The sequence below is a fragment of the Phalaenopsis equestris genome, unplaced genomic scaffold (genome assembly GCF_001263595.1).
Source record: "Phalaenopsis equestris unplaced genomic scaffold, ASM126359v1 Scaffold000002, whole genome shotgun sequence".
NCBI classification, from domain to species: Eukaryota; Viridiplantae; Streptophyta; class Magnoliopsida; order Asparagales; family Orchidaceae; genus Phalaenopsis; species Phalaenopsis equestris.
In genome coordinates this window covers 36,148,029-36,168,092 of record NW_018164444.1, presented here as the reverse complement: position 1 = coordinate 36,168,092, position 20,064 = coordinate 36,148,029, and the positions used below count along the sequence as shown (strand labels likewise).

Here is a 20,064-nt window from a genome sequence, read left to right as displayed (position 1 = left end):
TACTGTTTGGTTCGCGCGTTTCATCAGCTTATCTGAAACTGCGTTTGAGTTTTTACACTAAACGCAGGCCGCGGGTCGCGCTTTGGGCCCCGCCCCAAAGCCGCGTTTCAGAATAAACAGCTTATCCTGAAACTCACAAGCTACCCCAAACGGACGCTAACTTGCTAATAAGAAAAGGTACAAACACCTTCCTATTAATTTTAGACTGACCAGCATCTCTTTTTCTAAATATTACAAATGAAATCCAATTTTTTCAATCCAAATTATAATAAAAAGTTATAGTGCCGCATTTCTTCAATAATAAAAACAAATAGGAGTAAAGTGCTAAAATAATTCCTGATTATTTATATGGGATTGTTTTAGTCCTAGAGTTCATAAAAGTGTCAAAATAGTCATCATATTTTTTATGTTAGGCCCGAAATAGACCATGGAGAACTGTTAGAGCTCAATTTTAAAATATTCGGGACTATTATGACACATCTATAAATTATGAGACAAATGACCATATGAAAATGTTGAACCAAAATCTGTTTGGTAGATCATGACCAAGGAATGGACCGTTGGACTGAGAAGATGTGATCGAGGGAGGGAGAAAAATGGGAGAGAGAGAAGAGGACGGATCGAGGAAAATGAGGTGTCCCGAGCTCGTCTACCAATTTTATTCCATAAAAATATATGTTATAAATGAACGGTGTCCCCGAAAAATTCCTCCATTTACATCATGAAGTTCTCCTATTTATATAAGACATGAGGGGTAAAAGGTACAAATACTACATATTTGGCTATATTTTGAATAGAGAAGCAAAGGGCACTTTAGTCCTTTTTATTTCTATCGTTGGATGGTCTCAAAATTGATACAGACTTTCATGTTCATATTTCTTTACTTTGATCCCAATGACATTCAATTCATAAGAAAATAAGTGTCTTATATGTGAATTTTCTGAAGATGATGCTTGCTTTAGCGTGACTATCCGGTGGGCAGACTGAAGAAGAGAGTTGGTCAGTCGACTGAAGTGAGATGACTAACTGCTGGATTGTCACGATATCCATGCATATCATCTCTGTGTAAAACGTAAATATTTGAGGACTATTTTGGCACTTTATAATATAGCATCTATGTTCAAAACTACTGCTGCAACTCGTAGAATTAAATAAAAGTATCAATAAGATTTAATTCAATCTCATATTTTCAAAGTTAATAATGATTATAGCTTCCGATTTGAAGTACCATATCACCTGCCCTATTCACATGCTCTTCTAAATGTTGATATATATTCTTCTCCTATTTTTAATAAAACCAAACAAATCTAAAATGGCATTCTAGCATTCTTATCACTTCGTACAATATATTAAATTACAAATCTAATTTCAACATAATTAGTGAATTTGTTCATTGTTGGATCACTTTCATAATAAGCTAATTTCACTTTGTGATTTATAAATTTCACTAATTATAAAAGATAATTAAATTATTCAAAATCAATTTTTTTTGGGGCATTGACATACATATCATTCAATTCCTATATATTTACATGTCTTACACTAAATTTTGTTTAAATTTTTAGCACTCAAATCGTCCAAATTACCACCATTTTAACTTTTAAAACATGACATGTTAAAATATTATTATTGAATATGTAAATACACAAAAATTAGTGGTATTGATGTGTGCTAGAAAGTTAGTGACAGTAGAGTAGTATATTCTCGTCTTAATACGTTACGACGATTCAATACATATTCATGAGAGAGAAGAAAGCTAGGAGTAAAGTGCTAAAATAATTCCTGATTATTTACATGGGATTGTTTTAGTCATAGAGTTCATAGAAGTGTCAAAATAGTCATCATATTCTTTATGTTAGGTCTGAAATAGACCATGGAGAACTATTAGAGCTCAATTTTAAAATATTCGGGACTATTATGACACATCTACAAATTATGAGACAAATGACCCTATGTAAATGTTGAACCAAAATCTATTTGGTAGATCGTGACCAAGGAATGGACCGTTGGACCGAGGAGATGTGATCGAGGGAGGGAGAGAAATGAGAGAGAGAGAAGAGGACGGCTTCCCTCGATTGACGGAAAATGAGTTGTCTCGAGCTCGTCCACTCATTTTATTCCATAAAAGTACATGTTACAAATGAAGAGTGTCCCCAAAAAGGTCATCCTTTTACATCATGAAGTTCTCCTATTTATATAAGATATGAGGGGTAAAAGGTACAAAAACTACATATTTGACTATACTTTGAAGAGAGAAGGAAATGACATTTTAGTCCTTTTTATTTCTATCGTTGGATGGTCTCGAAATCGATACAAACTTTTATGTTCATATTTTTTTACTTTGGTCCCGATAACATTCAATTTATAAGAAAATAAGAGGCTTATATGTGAATTTTCTGAAGATGATGTCTGCTTTAGCTTGACTATCCAACGGACTGAAGAAGAGAGTTGGTCAGTCGACTGAAGTGAAATGACTGACTGCTGAATTGCCACGAGATCCATGCATATCATCTTTGTGTAAAATGTAAATATTTGAGTACTATTTTGGCACTTTATAATATAGCATCTATGTTCAAAACTACTGCTGCAACTCGTAGAATTAAATAAAAGTATCAATAAGATTTAATTCAATCTCATATTTTCAAAGTTAATAATGATTATAGCTTCCGATTCGAAGTACCATATCGCCTGCCCTATTCACATGATCATCTAAATGTCGAGATATATTCTTTTCCTATTTTTAATAAAGCCAAACCAATCTAAAATGGCATTCTAGCGTTCTTATCACTTCGTACAATATATTAAATTACAAATCTAATTTCAACATAATTAGTGAATTTGTTCATTGTTGGATCACTTTCATAATAAGCTAATTTCACTTTGTGATTTATAAATTTCACTAATTATAAAAGATAATTAAATTATTCAAAATCAATTTTTTTTGGGGCATTGACATACATATCATTCAATTCCTATATATTTACATGTCTTACACTAAATTTTGTTTAAATTTTTAGCACTCAAATCGTCCAAATTACCACCATTTTAACTTTTAAAACATGACATGTTAAGATATTATTATTGAATATGTAAATACACAAAAATTAGTGGTATTGATGTGTGCTAGAAAGTTAGTGACAGCAGAGTAGTAGATTATCGTTTTAATAAGTTACGACGATTCAACACATATTCATAAGAGAGAAGAAAGCTAATAATGACACCATAAGCTTTTACGTGGAAAACCCGTAAAGTGAAAAAATACGAGGTCTGACCCAGCTGAAAAGTTTTACTATAAAAAGATGATAACAGATGCAACAATTTGTCCCACATGCGGGAAGTAAATACATGGCTTTCCAAGTTACAATTTGGATGTATGGATGATTTTTTTGTAAAAAACAAGCGGCGACCGATAACGATCGACAGCGAACTGCAAGTCGTGGTCGGCAGCGGTCAACGGCGGTCCACGACAGTCTCTCGATTGGACATCGTTTGATGAACACCCTAATGATGTTGGAATTGAGTGATCTTTGGCTCGTCGAACTCGTCTTGTCAAAATGCTCGATTTAACTATAGACTCGTCAGAATCAATATTTGTTTGACCTTCCAATTGCATCAACAAAACTTCAAAAGCGGTTTAATGACTTAATCTGGGCTTAATTTCGTTTAGATTGGAGCAATCTTGGTAACATTGGGTTCTTCTGGTCGAGCTGGTCAGTTTGAGTTATATTTGCAGAAATCGGCGTCTTTGATGAATTTTGATCGAGATTTGAATATTTCTTATTAAAAAAGACACCACAAGATTGTGATCGTGATCTGTTTCAAACGATGAAAATTTATTGGAAGCTTATCAGCTTTGTATGTAAACCTCCTTTTTTTTTCGTTTTTTTAAATATTGAATGCCAACTGTTGGCATTTTGATAGAGCATGCAAGGATAAAAATTTTCATTGAAATAAAGCTCTGAACTTTCAACAAGTGGCTTTAAGTTATTCATATATCTTTTTAACTTCTTCTACATGCATGTTTGCCTACATAGACTGATTCCTATGGTTCTATCATATTGGATTTGCTATAATATTATAAATGATGTCAGCCCTTGTCTGTCCACCCTCTTTTTTTTTGTCTTTTTGGCATTAATTATCCATAATCGATCCCACCAAATGGATTACAAGGCAGTTGAAAACGATGTATTGAGAAGTATCTACTCATTATTTTTTCTAACAAAATAATAAATTTAAATAATCATAAAAGAAAATTCTCATTAACTTCCTAAGATTTTGTTTGTTTAAGGGATAAAGTATTCATTTTCTATTTTTGTTAGTGTGTTATAATTGCCTCTTATTTAGAAGAAGGATTAGTGTTAATCCTTGTGTGTAAAGTTGTAATCCTCTTTCTTTCTCTCGCCTATTGATAGTGGAAAACTCTCTTCCCGTGGATGCAGACAGATTTACGCCAAATAATATAAAATGCACAGTATTTGATTGCTTATTTGTTACGTGATTTTGTTTTACACATTGTTTTGCACGATACTTAATCCTTATTTCTCTTTAAGCGATATGTTTCTATATTTAAAAATTTGAAGTGATATGTTTAACTACGTAAACTTAATGTCAAAGATTTAATTAATATAATTCATCTCATAACCCTAAACAATGCCAAAAAAACAGATATGAAACTTATTTACACGTACTTCTTTTCACAATATAGATTCATGATAAGCTTAATCTTCAATAATTTTAATAGAGATTTTTTTTTTTTTTTTTTGTAAAATATACATTAATATTAAGCTAAAGTTTTGACTTTGACCATAGTTAATCAATGCAGAAAGTTGATTTTACAATGTTAATCAAAGATTAATCTAAATACTATAAGAAACTTATTTTAACTTTCACATGGATTCACATGATCTACTGTCAAACATAATGTACATAGTTACATTTTGCAATATTTTAATCTAAAGAGTTCCTCTTATTTTGCAATTATTAAAATATTTATTTAATGAAGCATTTATGATAATATTTTGACTTGTAATTAAACCATTATTGCATCCACTAATATGTGTGCTACATAAATGGCTTTTTCATGTTCTCCCTCAGCTGTTCTTGTGCTTTGTGAAGGAACAGCGAATCAATTCAGAGCCTAAAAAGAATCATTATCTGAATAAAAGCCAATAAAAAATGCGTTCAGTACAGCGCTTATCTTTAAAGAAAGCAGGCAAAGCACTGGACCACGGTATTAATTAGTGCAGCTATTAGGTATTAAATATGTTTTAAGAGGTAATGGTGGAGATGTGCATCAGTGGAAAAAGATTAGCTCCATATGCTTGGACTAGCTTTGGCTTCAGTGGAAAATTAGTATTTTGTTAGAAACTCCTCATGAATTTCTGTATTTGCAAGGTTTTAGATGGTTAAAACTTTTTCCAGCATTTTGCATGCAATTATCTAAAGCTATGTTTTTCTTAATTTTGATTTATGAGTGGTTTCTTTAGTTGATTCATATACTTCTTATATTATAGTGAAAGTTTAAATGAAATAAAATTATATATATATATATATATAGGTTCGAACCCTTTAAGGATAAGAAAACAACATTATCTTAATTAATTAAAATTATCTCTTAAGCCCATTATTCTTAATTCTTCATCATATTTTAAAAAGAGAGTGGTTAATGAAGGTACGATGAGATTAATTAAAAAAAGTATATTTATCTATAAATATGATTGAGCGATCATGATTAGATTAAATTTATTTATAACATATTCAATATAATAATATTTAAAAAAAAATACTAAAAAATAAAAGAGATGGTCAATCATATTGCAGACCTATAAATATTATAGAAAGGTGAGCCTTTGTAGCCTAAGAAAATTTCAATATATTTATATAACGAATTGACATGAAAAAATTAGATGCAATATTTAATTCATGTTTCTTATTTTCTTATTAATAAAATGCTCATATTTTTTTTTACTTTATTCAATATATAAGTGGAGACACAAAGCATTTTCATTATAAAAATCACTTCTTTATTTTAGGCCATTGCATGTGAAATTGAGCATCTTAAACAACTTTTATTTAAATTAAATATTGTTCTTTGGAATCTATTGATAGCTCAATACATTCCTTATACTCCAAAAGGTTTGTTTTTAGGGATTGGACTAATGAGAGATCAAAGAAGGTGGTGGATAAGATCCTAAATGATTAGACTCCACATAGTTTAATGCTAATGAAAGTTAACACAAATGAGCTTACTCTCTAAATAGAGTTCATTGTATTTATACAACAATTGTTACAATTCATGTATTTATAACTGTAGACTTCATAAGTATTATTTGATAAAGTCCTTAGCAAGAGAGACGTCAAAATTAAATGAAGTTTTTTATACAAAAAATCATGTAACACATTTGGAATCTTTTCTAAAATATAATTGGAACATAGAGAAGTAGGAGGTTCTAAACTCATGAAATGAAATATAGATGAATCAAGTATGACTAGGGCGTGTAAGTGAGTCAAGTCGACTCCTGAGTCGGCTAGGGCTTGACATAAAAAGTGGCTCATTAGCTAAGCTCAATGAGCTAAGTTGAAGCCAGCTTAAAAAGTGGCTCATTAGCTAAGCTCAATGAGCTAACGAGCTAAATTGAAGCCAACCCACTCAACTCATTAGCTCATGTGTCCGCTCGTTTAAAAAATAGTTTATAAAAAACTCACTTACAATATTCTAAAATTCATGAATTTTTCTTTAAATTATTTAAAATATTTTTGAAATAATATTCTACATTTTATAACAAGAGATTTCTTATTAATTTTCTTCTAATGCTCATTCTATTTGTTATTTCATTATAGAGCCAACTCAAGCCGAGGGGCCTCAAGGTTCGCTCGACTCGCTTACACCCCTTCGTATAACACATATTTGAAAATATTGTCAGTTAATTTATTTTAGCATATATAAGCCACATCATTCTTATATATTTGCATATTTAACACAACCTTAATTTTATTTATTAAAAATATTAATCATGAAAGGATAATTTAAGAAAAGCATTGGAAATAAGCAAGAAAGGCAGAGAGGACAAAAGGGGACAAAAGCAAATGGAGGGAAAAGTTAATCCGTCGATCTCAAGGGGGAAGGAAGGGAAGGTGGGAAGGTGGGAAGGTGGGAGATTTTAAGCGCATTTCTTCCAAAATCCCAAAAATAAAATATAATTAAATAAATCAGAAAGTAACAAAATAAGAGTCGTAGCAGTTAGCACCCGCTGTCTTCTCCTTGGAATCGCCCCAAGTGCTAAACATATTATTAATTAATTAATTAATTTCTTAATGACATAAAGTTTAAATTCATTGAATTTATAATAAGATATGCCTCCACATTTTATGATGTAATTAACTCAAAATTTTAAGGATAATTATTTGTTTTAAAATAATAACTATATTGTACAATAAGGAATTAATCTTCTCGATCATCATAAAACGGATGATTTAGAATCCACCTGTTAGAATAGCTAGCTTAGAATACGCCAACTGACAGAGATTGAACCATTCAAGAAAAGATTATCGAGATCGAGCACCAGTAATCAAATGCCAACAAACAAATAATCATGATCCGATGTCTTTACATTCAATGATGTAAATGGAAGTTAACCATTCTGAGGTCCTCTAATCACAATGGGTGCAAAGTTGTACAAGACTATAGGATTTGCACCCATAGGCTTGGGTGGAGATAGACTCATATATATAAAAGATGAAATTAAATTTAAATAGAATTACTGCTATATGAATTATAATTAATTAAATTTTCAATTGAATTACTTCAGTTTATTTACGCTTTTATTTATTGGTTGTTAAACCATTTATAAAATTTTACTGGCACGTTATAAATGCAATATGTCACACTCTATAAACATTGAATTATTTTCCCGAAAAAAAAATTAAAATGACAATAAAATTTAAAAAAAAAAATTGAAATTGCACCAGCCGGGAATCGAACCCGGGTCTGTACCGTGGCAGGGTACTATTCTACCACTAGACCACTGGTGCTTGTCTTAATTGTTTTTATGAAGAAGTTTAAAATAACTAGTTGCATACATATTAATATTTCCAGGTTACTTATTAAAGTAAAAAATATTTTACAGATTGTTATAAACTATTTAATGTTTAGCTTAGACCATGTTTAATTATTTACTTTAATATAAAATAAAATGAGCGGATAACTAATTTTATCTATTAAAATTTCTATAAGAATATTATTTCATTTAGAGTTGGACTTAAGATATTGATTAATTGAATTCTAATTAGGTATTTAAAATTTAAATCGTCAATTAAGAGCCTCAATTATAATTAATTTCAATTATTAGATTTGATAAGTGTGAGTCAACAATTTAAGTCAAAAATGAATATTAAGTGACTAATTCTTTCAAATTTTAAAATAAATTATACAACAAGAAGCCGACTAGGCTTATAATACTAAAAACAATGCATTAAAGCTTGGTTATAATTTTGCTCACATAATAAGCTTTTCAATTTTAATGGTTTATCAGTTTTATGAATTGTTGAAGTCAAATATATCCTGTGAGACATGTCCAAGGAATAAAGTTGTATGGATCATTAAGGAGAGAAAGAGAGAGAGAGAATGAGATGGAGAGAGAAGAACATACATTGATTTAGGTAGACATTTTATATATCCAATATGGAAGTTCTAAAAAAATGGGAGAGAGATTCCCTACAGAATAATGGTCAAGAAAGAAGAGTAAATAATCTCTTAATATATGATATCTCCTTGTTTATAGAAAATAGAATGAGCAGAAATGGTAAAATTAAGTGTTTTACCACTGCTCTGGAGAGGTTGTAGAAGACATTATGTTCTTTTTGCATGTTTAGACTTTTTGCTTTGTAGGTCTTTGGGTCGACCGATTGGCTTTGTAGGTCTTAACTGATTTCGGTCAGCTTTCGTCTTGGTGCTGTCAGTTTTTTAGTGGGATGACTGATCGATTTTATTAATTTTTATTAATTTTATTAATTTTTACTAATGTAAATACCCCATTTAAAATTATGTCCACCTATGAATTTAGAGCTATATAATTAATCTTTATTAATTTTTAAATTATTTGGTAAATTCTTTTTTAAAAATAGATACTCATTCGTATAATAAATGAACATATTTTGTGGCTTATATATCTAAAATAAGAGAAAATTTAAGGCGTAATAAGAAATATCAATTTTAAATATATATTCATCATCTCATCTTCCTATGAGAATTAGTTATATAAGTTCTCAACGTTTAAAATTTATGAGCTTCAGTTTTACATGTAAATTTATATGATTTTATGCATATTACTATAAATAGTATTAATAAATCTTATATTTCATGATGTCTTTTTTATGTAAAAAGCAGTTAGTAATAATGAAACTATTAACGTGATATGATAAATTTGAGGGGTGTTTTCTATATTTTGCATTCTCGTGAGCGCACTTAGAGGTGATAACAACCGCACATTAACCAAAGTCTGTATGACAATTGGACTCACTGTCATACATGCTTGGGTTGATGTGCGGTTGTGATCGGAGAGCGGACGCAGAGCTCTCTGTACACAATAAGCGCTCCTCGTGATGAGGAGCGTTTTCCATTTTTTAATTGCTAGAAAGAATTGAGTGTGATGTAATTTGTATAGATTTTTTTATTTTTTTCATAATAGATTTCTTGATATGATGTGGCTCCGTGTATTTTTCCTGTTCTAAGGTTTTTTCAGGTTAAATCTTATATTTTTGTATGTTTTTTTATTGTTCTATGCACTTCTGTTCAAAATATTTAATATGAAACTCTAGAGTCTGTTTCCACAATATTCACAACTCTCCCAACACGAAGAAGGTTTACTGAATCAATCCAAAGTTTAGGGTTTTAACCAAAAGTTCCGAGTCCAATGTGCTCTATGAATCTATGATTACATTCACTCAAATATCTAAGAAAATAAAAATCAATCTAATACCTAAACTATCAATTTCCAAATTTCATCTCATCATTTTCAATGCACTAAACATATGATTTTATTTTATTTTATTTATTTAATTTTTATAGTTTTTATCAACACCAAATTTCATCTTACTTTACAAATAAATCCATTTCAGGAAATTAGATAAATCCCTAAACGGAAGTGGAAGCTCCAATCAACATAAGCTCAGATCTCAAAAAGCTTCAGTACGGCCACTGTAACTACTATATCTTTTCACTTCCTTTTAAGCCTCTTAACTATTAGATGCTTGAGAAAAATACATGCATGCGTACTTCTTCATAACATAATTATATTTATTATATTTTTGAGAAAACTCAATAATATAATGAATACAGCTATGCTATATTGAAAGTCCACACGCATACAAAAATCACACTTGGATAATTTTTCCTTCAACCCTTTATGTTAGTTTTTCATTTATGTGGCACACAGTCATTTATTTTAGTAGTAATTCATTAACTAAAAAGAAGATGATCATGTCTCTTCCCAATAGACACCACTATTTTAATAGTAATTCATTAACTAAAAAGAAGATGCTTATGTCGTTTCCCAATAGACACCATATTTTTTCGCTTTAATTAATTAATTCAATTATCCTAAATGAAGAGACATGAGTCATGTCTCTTCCCAAAATACATCAATAGACACCATATTTTTTCGCTTTAATTAATTAATTCAATTATCCTAAATGAAGAGTCATGTCTCTTCCCAAAAGAAATTGTATTCTTTCGTTTTAATTAATTAATTAAATTATCATGAATCATATTGGTCAATAATCATCATGATGGATGATGGTTAATAATGGATAATTAAGAGAAAGGTTGTGTCTCTTCCTAAGAGACTTATCTTTTCTCTTATAATAAGAGAAGAGTCCTCTCTCTCCCAAGAAGAAATGTATCTTTTCTCTCCATCGGAAAGTACATACAGAAATAAGGATTAGAGAGAGAATTTCTATTTCTTCAAATTGAATTCTGCGATCATGAATGCAGGACGTATATCTCATTTATGAGTATGTGAAAATCATAAATTCAAAGACCTTGGTCATTTAATTTTATGAAATTTGGGTCATAAAGTTGCATTTTATAAATTTAAAAACCCTAACACTTCAATTTTGTTTTAGGTAAGAGTCGTTATTTGGCTCTTACAGAACATATGAGACATCTAAACCACCTCCCACCCACACCTTTATATATTAAAAGTGGAATTTACATAAATCCCCCTCAATTCTTATGCTCTCCTATCCTAACTTTTGATTGTTTTTTTATATTTATATCACCCCAAAATTTTCAAAAACACTATCATTTTAACTTTGAAATTCATTTTCCTTTTTCTTTTGTGCATATGCAAGATTTTATATATATATATATATATATATATATATATATATATATGTAAAAACTGAAGATTAGGTGGTGGATATATAAATACATGGGAATTGAGTGGGAAGGTAAAAGAGTAAATATTTAGTATGTAACAAAATATTGCATGAAAGAAACTTTGTGCATCATTATTGAGCTGATATTTTCAGCTAACTACAACTAATTGGATTTATTTATGAGAGTAAGTAGAAAAAGATAGAGTAGAAGAAATATATAAATGATAAGAAATTAAATAATAATAGCAAGAAAATAAGAAAATAAATAAATAAAGATTGAAGGCCGGCAGCTTTACGACCTGCCGTTTGTCATTGAGGAAGGAATACAGCACAAAAGACATAATCGGGACAACTTGCTCTGCTGATTAGCTGACCATATTATTTTATTTTTATTTTTTAAATAAATAATTTATTTATTCATTTATTTATTTATTTGTCTGTTGCTAGACAATCCTTTCCTGTTATTTTATTGATTCTATGACTATTGTTTGATTGGGACGGAAACGACGACCGAAATTTAAGCTTTTAATCCATGAATTTTGAGGGTGCGTTTAACAAATATATTTATTTATAAATTTATCATAAAGAACCACTGAAGACATTTTTTATTTACAATAATTTATTGTTGGGGGACAATTACATGCTGAGGAGAAATTATTGTATACGGACACCGCATGTATCTCTGCATGCGGTGTCCGATCCTGACCGTAGATCACGGTGATCTATGGTCAGGATATATTTCAGTTTTAAATAATAATAATAAAATTTAGGTGGGGCTCATCATAATACATCCTGACCGTAGATCACCTGATTTACGATCAGGATCGGACACCGCATGCAAGATGCATACGATGTCCGTCCGTATGGAATAATTTTTCCATGCTGAGAGGGAGCGGAACTTGCTATTTACAAATCAGTCTATCTCTTTCATTCATTTTTCAAATTTTCAAATTTTATTTTGTTTTTGTTTTATCAAATTCTCAATAGTTTGATCATGACACGTGTAAATACATTCGTTCAGTAGTTTAAAAAAATCATATTGATGATTAATTTGTAAATATCATTGTTTCGGGGGGTCTGTATGTAATTTTATCCCAAAGTAATTTTCTTACCACCAATTTTTTTCAGTGTCATAATTATAAAAAATAGTTATTTTTAATGAAATTTTATAATACCAATATTAAATTATAAAACTCTTTTTTTGTCATGATAATCATAGAACTAATCTAAAGAAGTAATGATCATCCCAAAATGATATTGGACAGGTTCAAAATGAAGGATGTGAAGCCTGTCTCCATTTCGTTGGCTGCGCACTTTAGATTATGAACAGAGGTATATCCCATTACAGATACTGAGAAAGAATATATGGAACGTGTTTCATATGCTAGTTCTATTGGTAGCTTAATGTATGTCATAATTTGCACTCGTCCAGATTGAACTCAGGCAGTAAGTTTAGGGAGTAGATATATGACAAATCGAGAAAAGCAACAATGTAATAATGTTACCTGGATTCAGAGGCATTTATATGGCTCTACAAATACCTAATACATATTTGGCACCTCTGAACTAGAGACGCTTGGGTTTGTAGACTTTGATTATGCCACTGACTTAGATCTAATAAGGTTTACTAAAGGTTTTGTATTCGCTTTGGGAGGCTTCGCTGTTAGTTGGAGATCTTGTTTACAACGTACTATAGCCCTCTCTACAACTGAGACAGTATATGTTCATTTGTGATGTTGAAGGAGAAGTCATTTGGTGAGGCTTATATGGAGACTTTAGTGGGAAGTCTATGAAGATGCTTATCATTTGTGATAGTCAAAGTGCTATTCATATAACAAAAGTTCAAATATACCATAAACGAACTAGCACATACATTAGATTTCATTTTATTTGAAATATCATCACTTTGGAGAATCCTATCGACATGATGATAACACCTCTTCCATCACTGAAGTTAAAGCATTGCTTGGACATGTTCGAAGCAGATGAGCCCAAGGGACTAGGAACTTTGAGCTTCACTTTTGGCATAATTTTAAAGCAATGTGGAGATTTGTAAAGTTACACATTGAAATTTCTTACCAAATATATTTGTTTCGAAACATATTTCTTGATTAATATATTTATTATCAAATATACTTTCTTGCTTTATAAACTTCTTGTTTAATATATTTGTTTTTGAAAATAGGTATTGTTTAATATATTTGATATTAAAAATATTTTTTTGTCAAATATATTCTTTTGAAACTCTATAAATGCTCATGACAGGTCATGCGCAGATGAGTTTTCCGTGAGAGTGAAAAATTAAGCAAAAAATTGAGAGGTTTTGCATTCAACCTAATCCCCAACCACCTTTTTAATTAATTAAGTTTTTGCTACCACTATACAGTGGTTATTTTTCCGTTTACGAGTTTTTCTACATAAAGTGTTGCTCTTTTTGTTGCGTGATCGATCGCTCTTGATGACAATTGGCGTTATTTTCTTGACAATATATATAATAATTACATGTCTCACATCATTTTTATAGAAAAACATAACCTTGTCATATCACACATCATTTTTATATCCTTGCAAAATGAATAGGACATTGTCTTTCTCTTATGAGGTAGAAATGATGACTTGATCAGGATAAGAGCATAAAAACTCGCATCTAACTTGAGAACTAGTCAGAATATCATATCAGAATAAAAAACATAAAGACTCACATCTAACTTGAGAGCTCACTAAAGAAGAGATGATAGCATTTGATTTTAAATATAAAATACTGAAATACTGAGATAGATAGCATATGAAATTTCATCTAACAAAGGTGACAGATAGGGTAACTATATTAAGATAAGAAGCACAAGAGCTCGGATCAAACTAGAGAACAAATTGGTGGTCAAATGAAGATACAAAGCATAAGGACTCGCATCTATTCCAATTGATGATCAGTAAATATAATGAGTAAAAAATATAACAGAAAATACGATTAATTTACATCAGATGTTAAGATAAAAGGAAGATTTACATACGTATGACTCGATTATGCATTCCTACAGTTAAGATAAAAGGAAGATTTACATACGTATGACTCAATTCCTACGTAATTACACATCTAACACCTAAAATTCAATTTGTACATATATGCCGCCCTACACACATAAAAAAGTGTATTTTATCTTTTAAATTTTAAAATAATGATATTATTACGAGATATGAAAGATTTGGGTGGTATCGATGTCAAAATAAAAAATTTGGGGTTAGATATATAAATACATAGGAATTGGGCGGCATATATGTAAATGCCTCATTGTTCGAAGTTTGAAAATATTTAAATTTCCATTTTAAGACGATACCACAATATTACCTTTTATTTCTATTTAAATATCTTCTACCTTTTAAGCATTTTCTCTTATAACCATGAACATTACAATTTATCATCCAGATACAAAATTACATCAGCATATCCTGATACAAATTTTTCCCCAAAATGATCAAATCCCTTGGTCAGACTTCGTATGCACGCACATCAGTAATAGCCATCACAAAAAACATCATTATGGCTCATGATTATCTTATCATCAAATTCTACTTATTGTGTAGGACTCTATAGAGCTCATCACCTATGGCCTGTAACATGACTGGTTTCCTGATCAAACCATTCATACCTGAACGCAAGCACCGCTGCCAATCCGGCTCCTCGGCACTCGCTGTCAGAGCGACGATGGCTGGCCGACACCTACTCCTCAGCTTCCTAATCCTCAAAGCCACCTCAAATCCATCCATTTGGGGCATTTGAAGCTCCACAATTACAAGCTGGTAAGTGTTAGGCGAGGCACTGAAAGCACTGAGGCATTGGATCCCGGACGAAACAGAAACAACCTCGCAACCAAGTTTCTCGAGCAGTTTTCTTGTAACCGCTCGACTGAGACCATCGTCGTCGGCGAGTAGAACTCTGAGATTTTTGAAGTTTGGTGTGGAGGGGTTGGGGTAGTGAGGTAGGGGGTTTTCTGAAAAAGGAGTGGGGGGTTGAAGTTGAAAATGAAGGATTAGTTCTATTTTTTTAGGGAGACCTTTGGAATTAGGAACAATGAGGATATCACCATGCATCATCTGGAAAACAAAATAAATGTTAGAATTTTAGCTGGTGATTTCATAATTTATCATTTATACTTGGAAGATTTTATATATACATGCCACTCAAGTCCTATGTATTTACATATCTAACATCTATACTTCAACTTTCACAAACATACCTTCACTTTCTAAATGTTAAAATGATGGTATTTTTTATGTTATAAGAAAGATAGGAGTACTATAAATGTAAAAATTAAGTTAAGGTGTTAGATATGTAGAAAACATAGGAATTGGGTGGTATGCAAGTAAATGCCACTATATATTTTTGCATTATGAAGGGAAAAACAGCACAATAACATAAACAAACAATAATTTGTTCATTATTATATGCAATTTCAGAATTGAGCATTGCAGCATGGAGCGCACTGTGTGAACTATTTACTAGAAAAAAAAAAGGGCATTTGCATACATACCATACAATTCTCATGTATTTACATATCTAACATCTAAATTATCAGATATTACATTCATGGCATTCTAATCTTTAACATCACATCAAAAATACCATTATTACTACTTTTAAAAGTGAAATATGCATTTTCATGCATAGCTTTATAACGCCAGTGTTATAAATGAAAATATGGAAGTTCAGGTGTTAAGCATGTAAATACATAAGAATTGGGTGGTATGTTATAAATGTAAATATGAAAGTTCAGGTGTTAAGCATGTAAATACATAAGAATTGGGTGGTATGCACGTAAACTTCTCCCCCTAAGCATGTAAATACATAAGAATTGGGTAGTATGCATCTAAAAGGCCAGCAAATTATTTTTTTTTATTGGATGTTCTCAGAAACCAACGGTAAGCTGCCTTGCTGTTCCAAATCATCATCACTAATCATTATCACAATTAGTAGCATATGAAACTGGTTTTCTTTACAATTTCATCCTCATCTCTAAATAGAAATACAACCTCCCCGCATATTGGTACATTTGGTTTTTTATATGCAAGCTAGAATCTACCAAGTCAAATTTTATCACCTTAATAACAATATTAAGAACTCCAATATGCTCTGATATAGCCATTCCAAGCATATCGATCATAATTCCTTCGAAAATTCATCATAATATTGTTATTTTTCTCCACTCAATTTGCTTCTTAGTAACTTCTTCGCAACCATAATTTTAATCCAAATATCATGTAAGAGGTAAACGTCAAAATAATCCCCCGACTTTTTGCAGGGAGACATTTTAGTATGAGAGTTTATAAGAGTGTCAATTTAGATCCTATAGACTCTTTTAAAATGGGTTGAAATAGTCTCTAGTGAGTACTATTTTGGCCCCCACAAAAAAATATCCTGTGATTATTTTTGCTTTTTTATAAACTCTAGGACTAAAACGACCCAATATGAATAGTTAGGGGACTTATTTGGCACTTTATTCTATCATGTAAGTATTATTTCTATGATAAATAATCCTCCTTCAATGATATTATGTTATCAAAACATTCTAAGAAAACTAAGATAAACCAACATGGAAAGAGTATCATCCTTTTGTAAATAAATGTCCCCAACCTAACAAACCAGTATGAAATCAGCATACAAAAAAATCAGAGTTTCACAGCCCTGGAAAAAGTTCATTGACATCAATGTTGAGATATGAAATTTAGATCTTTCAAGGATGTTTACCTGCACAAGTTTTTTGCACATATTGAAGCTAAGGCCCATGTCATAACCCTCCGCATTGAGTCTCCCAACACGTTCATTTGATGAACTCGAATCACTAGATTCCCGTGTTCCCATTCCAATCTCAAACTTCACAGAAGCACCAGGACAGTTTGGTTTCCACGTGATCCATTGCCTTTCTTCGCTATCCTGGGTTTCACAATAGGGATGAACTTGAAAACTAACAAATCCCTCAGAATAACCACTTAACAACCTATCGATGAGATGGAGAATAACATGAAAGATTCGCTTCTCATCACCGACAACTTTATCAGGCACAGCTTTATCAACCTGGAATCCAAAACCAAATCCTCTGCGATTACAAATGCATCTCGCAGCACTAGCAGCCTCCTTAATCAGAGAATGCAAGTAAAACCACCTCATCTCCAAGGTTAAACTCTCATTATTAATATTAGCTATCTCCATTGCATCAGCTATGAGGTTTGAAACAACACGACTAGTTTTCGTAATAGTGTTGATGATAAGCCTTTGCTCAGGACTCAAATCTTCTTGTTGCAACATAGATAGTAGACCCAAAATGTAGTTAACCGGCCTTCTAATTCCCTGGCTCATGACCCTTTGGAAGGAGTGTCTTGCTTCACTTGCCATAAAGGCGTTCTGCTTCTCCTGTAGTAAAGCTCTATTCTGTTCTGCCAGCTTATCCCTCATTAATTGTGACTCTTCCAACAAAGCTGCATGAGAGAGAGCAACGGCTACTTGATCGGCAACAACTTCGATAATTTCTTGTTCATGAACACCCCAAATCCTGCTATCATCGCCAGGGAGAACGAGGACCAAAATGGCATAAGAAGCTTCAACTGACTCGGGCGTCCCGCCTTTAAAATTGGACACCTTCAACATTGGCATCCTAATTGCAGCAATAGGTCCTGGTTCAGCATCTCCCCCGCTGCTTGCCAAAGCAAGTAAGGAATCAGGCCTGAGTATTCTCACACCCTTTGATTCATTAACCTCAAATATATCCTGATCAGTAATGGGAATGGAATGCTCAAACAACTCCATTGAGTGCCTCTGTCTTGACTCATGGGTCAAGTTCATCACCTTCTTAGCATCATCCGGCATCCATATGGCACAATTCTGGAGCCCCAAGGTTTTGGAAAGCTCCACCAGAGTTGTGTAGAGTATAGTATGCCGATCGAGGGATTTACGAATCTCTTGGGTCAGCATCCTTACATACCAACTTGCTTCCTCCTGTCTCTTCATCATTCCAACCTCCCTGTCCAGTTCCTGGGCTTTAATTCGCAGAAAATTTTCCCTCACTTTCAATCTCAAAAGCTGAGGGAACAAAGTTAAGAGAGTAATGGCAGTAGCAAAGGAGACCAGAGCGGTGAAGAGCTTAGATATGGTGAGGCTCAACATTAAGAGAAAAGAGTGGGGCTCGTAAGTAAACACGTTGAGCAAGTGGGTGAGTCCACAAAGGACAATGAAGGCTCCGAACTGGAGGACGATCCATTTGAAGGGAAATAGATCCGAGCAAGTGGCGAAATATAGTAGCTCAAGAGGTATTGAGAAGTAGGCGGCAGCAATTAAGAAATCACTTACTTTCTGGCACTGAAGAATACCTTCGGCGCTAAAATAACTGTCAAAATAGCAGTTGCAGCGGGCATATCCAACCTCAATGGCAGATGCGGAGAGCATAAGCGACAAAAACAGCAAGCCATGGCACAAAGTTCTCAACATTTGATCAGAGGGAGCTTCATTCAATCCATTTATATAAAAGAGGAACGGAAAATCCAAATTCCTTATTGCAGGAAATGATACGTAGTGCCCAGCCTTCAAATGCAACTCCTTGAGCCCTATAGATTCCGTTGACACATTTAGCAAAAAAATGAGAACATGATGGAAAATAGTAAGAAAAATCTAGAAAAAAAATGATAAAATAGGAGGCTAAGCCCTATTTCTTCATTTGTTCAAGCGATTAATGACATTGTTATGTGTTGAAATATTTGAAACAATAGTGAAAGCATAATTCTAGTATTGTACAAAAATCTTGCTCACAGAGAAAAATTACAAGAAATTCATGGGAAACCAAGTACCTTCTACATATAAAACCTGGTAAAAAAAATCATGAGGTTAGTCCAATTTAAATGATTAAACTGGTGTGCGGCATATATTGCAAAGGATACACTATTTTGTAACAGAAGTTATTAATATAAGATGATAGTTGTGGAAGTTGGCGTCCATGATGAAATTAGGATACACCTTGAGGTGTTAGAGTTTTCATTAAGAGATCAATAATATGTTTGATTTTTCATCTTATAAGATGGAACACTCGCAACCAAGAAAGCGGACATCAGTTTTGGTGGCAATAATGAGAGCCGGCCATAGTGGCGATGGTGAGCTCGATTTCGGCAGCAACGAAGAGCTTTAATCCTAATGATGAAGGTGAGTGACGATCTTGGTCATGCCCACAAGCTTCAACCTTAGTCATAATGACAAACATTAGAGTTATTGGTAGGCAACACCATTAAGAGTATATGATTCAATGTTAGTATCAACACCATTAAGAGTATATGCTTCAATGTTATTGGTGTCATCCCTATTGGACAAAAGTCGGCCCTAGAAGAAAAAAAGAAATTTAAGTAAATGGAGGTTTGATGGTGATGGTGACTGTCTGCCTTGTTGGCAACGCTTGCATTGGCATTGTGGACCCATCATCAATACCAACATCAGCATCCACTTATACCAAATTTTATTCCCACCATTATAAAAGGCCCCAACGTTTGTTATCACAAAAAAGGTTGACACATTGTGGCCAATATGCTCACTGTCAATGTCAAAGCTAATGCCAGTTATCACTAACAACATCAACATCCACCATCACCAAATGCGCTTATGCTTGTCATTACCATCAATGTCAGTACCTATTAATGTAACAATTGGATAACTCA

At 32.2% G+C, this 20,064-nt stretch overlaps 1 protein-coding gene and 1 non-coding gene across 2 annotated transcripts; both read right to left on the bottom strand.

Annotated features, from left to right (window-relative positions):
• Nucleotides 1-7,960: 7,960 nt before the first annotated feature.
• TRNAG-GCC lies at nt 7,961-8,031 on the bottom strand. The gene has a single exon. It is a non-coding gene; the product is annotated as a tRNA-Gly (tRNA).
• Nucleotides 8,032-14,716: 6,685 nt separating this feature from the next.
• On the bottom strand, nt 14,717-18,974 carry LOC110024932 (ethylene receptor 2-like). Its single transcript, XM_020725132.1, has 2 exons — nt 17,120-18,974; nt 14,717-15,468 (listed from the first exon to the last, which is right to left on the bottom strand). The coding sequence occupies exons 1-2, from the start codon at nt 18,851-18,853 to the stop codon at nt 14,944-14,946; spliced, it is 2,259 nt and encodes a 752-aa protein (XP_020580791.1). The 5' UTR covers nt 18,854-18,974; the 3' UTR covers nt 14,717-14,943.
• Between the last annotated feature and the right edge of the window lie 1,090 nt (nt 18,975-20,064).

Coding starts and splice junctions, on each gene's coding strand:
- LOC110024932 (XM_020725132.1), bottom strand. CDS start 18,853: ATGTTGAGAACTTTGTGCCATGGCTTGCTGTTTTTGTCGCTTATGCTC. Junction 15,469..17,119: donor TGTGCAAAAAACTTGTGCAG/GTAAACATCCTT, acceptor TTTGTTTTCCAG/ATGATGCATGGTGATATCCT.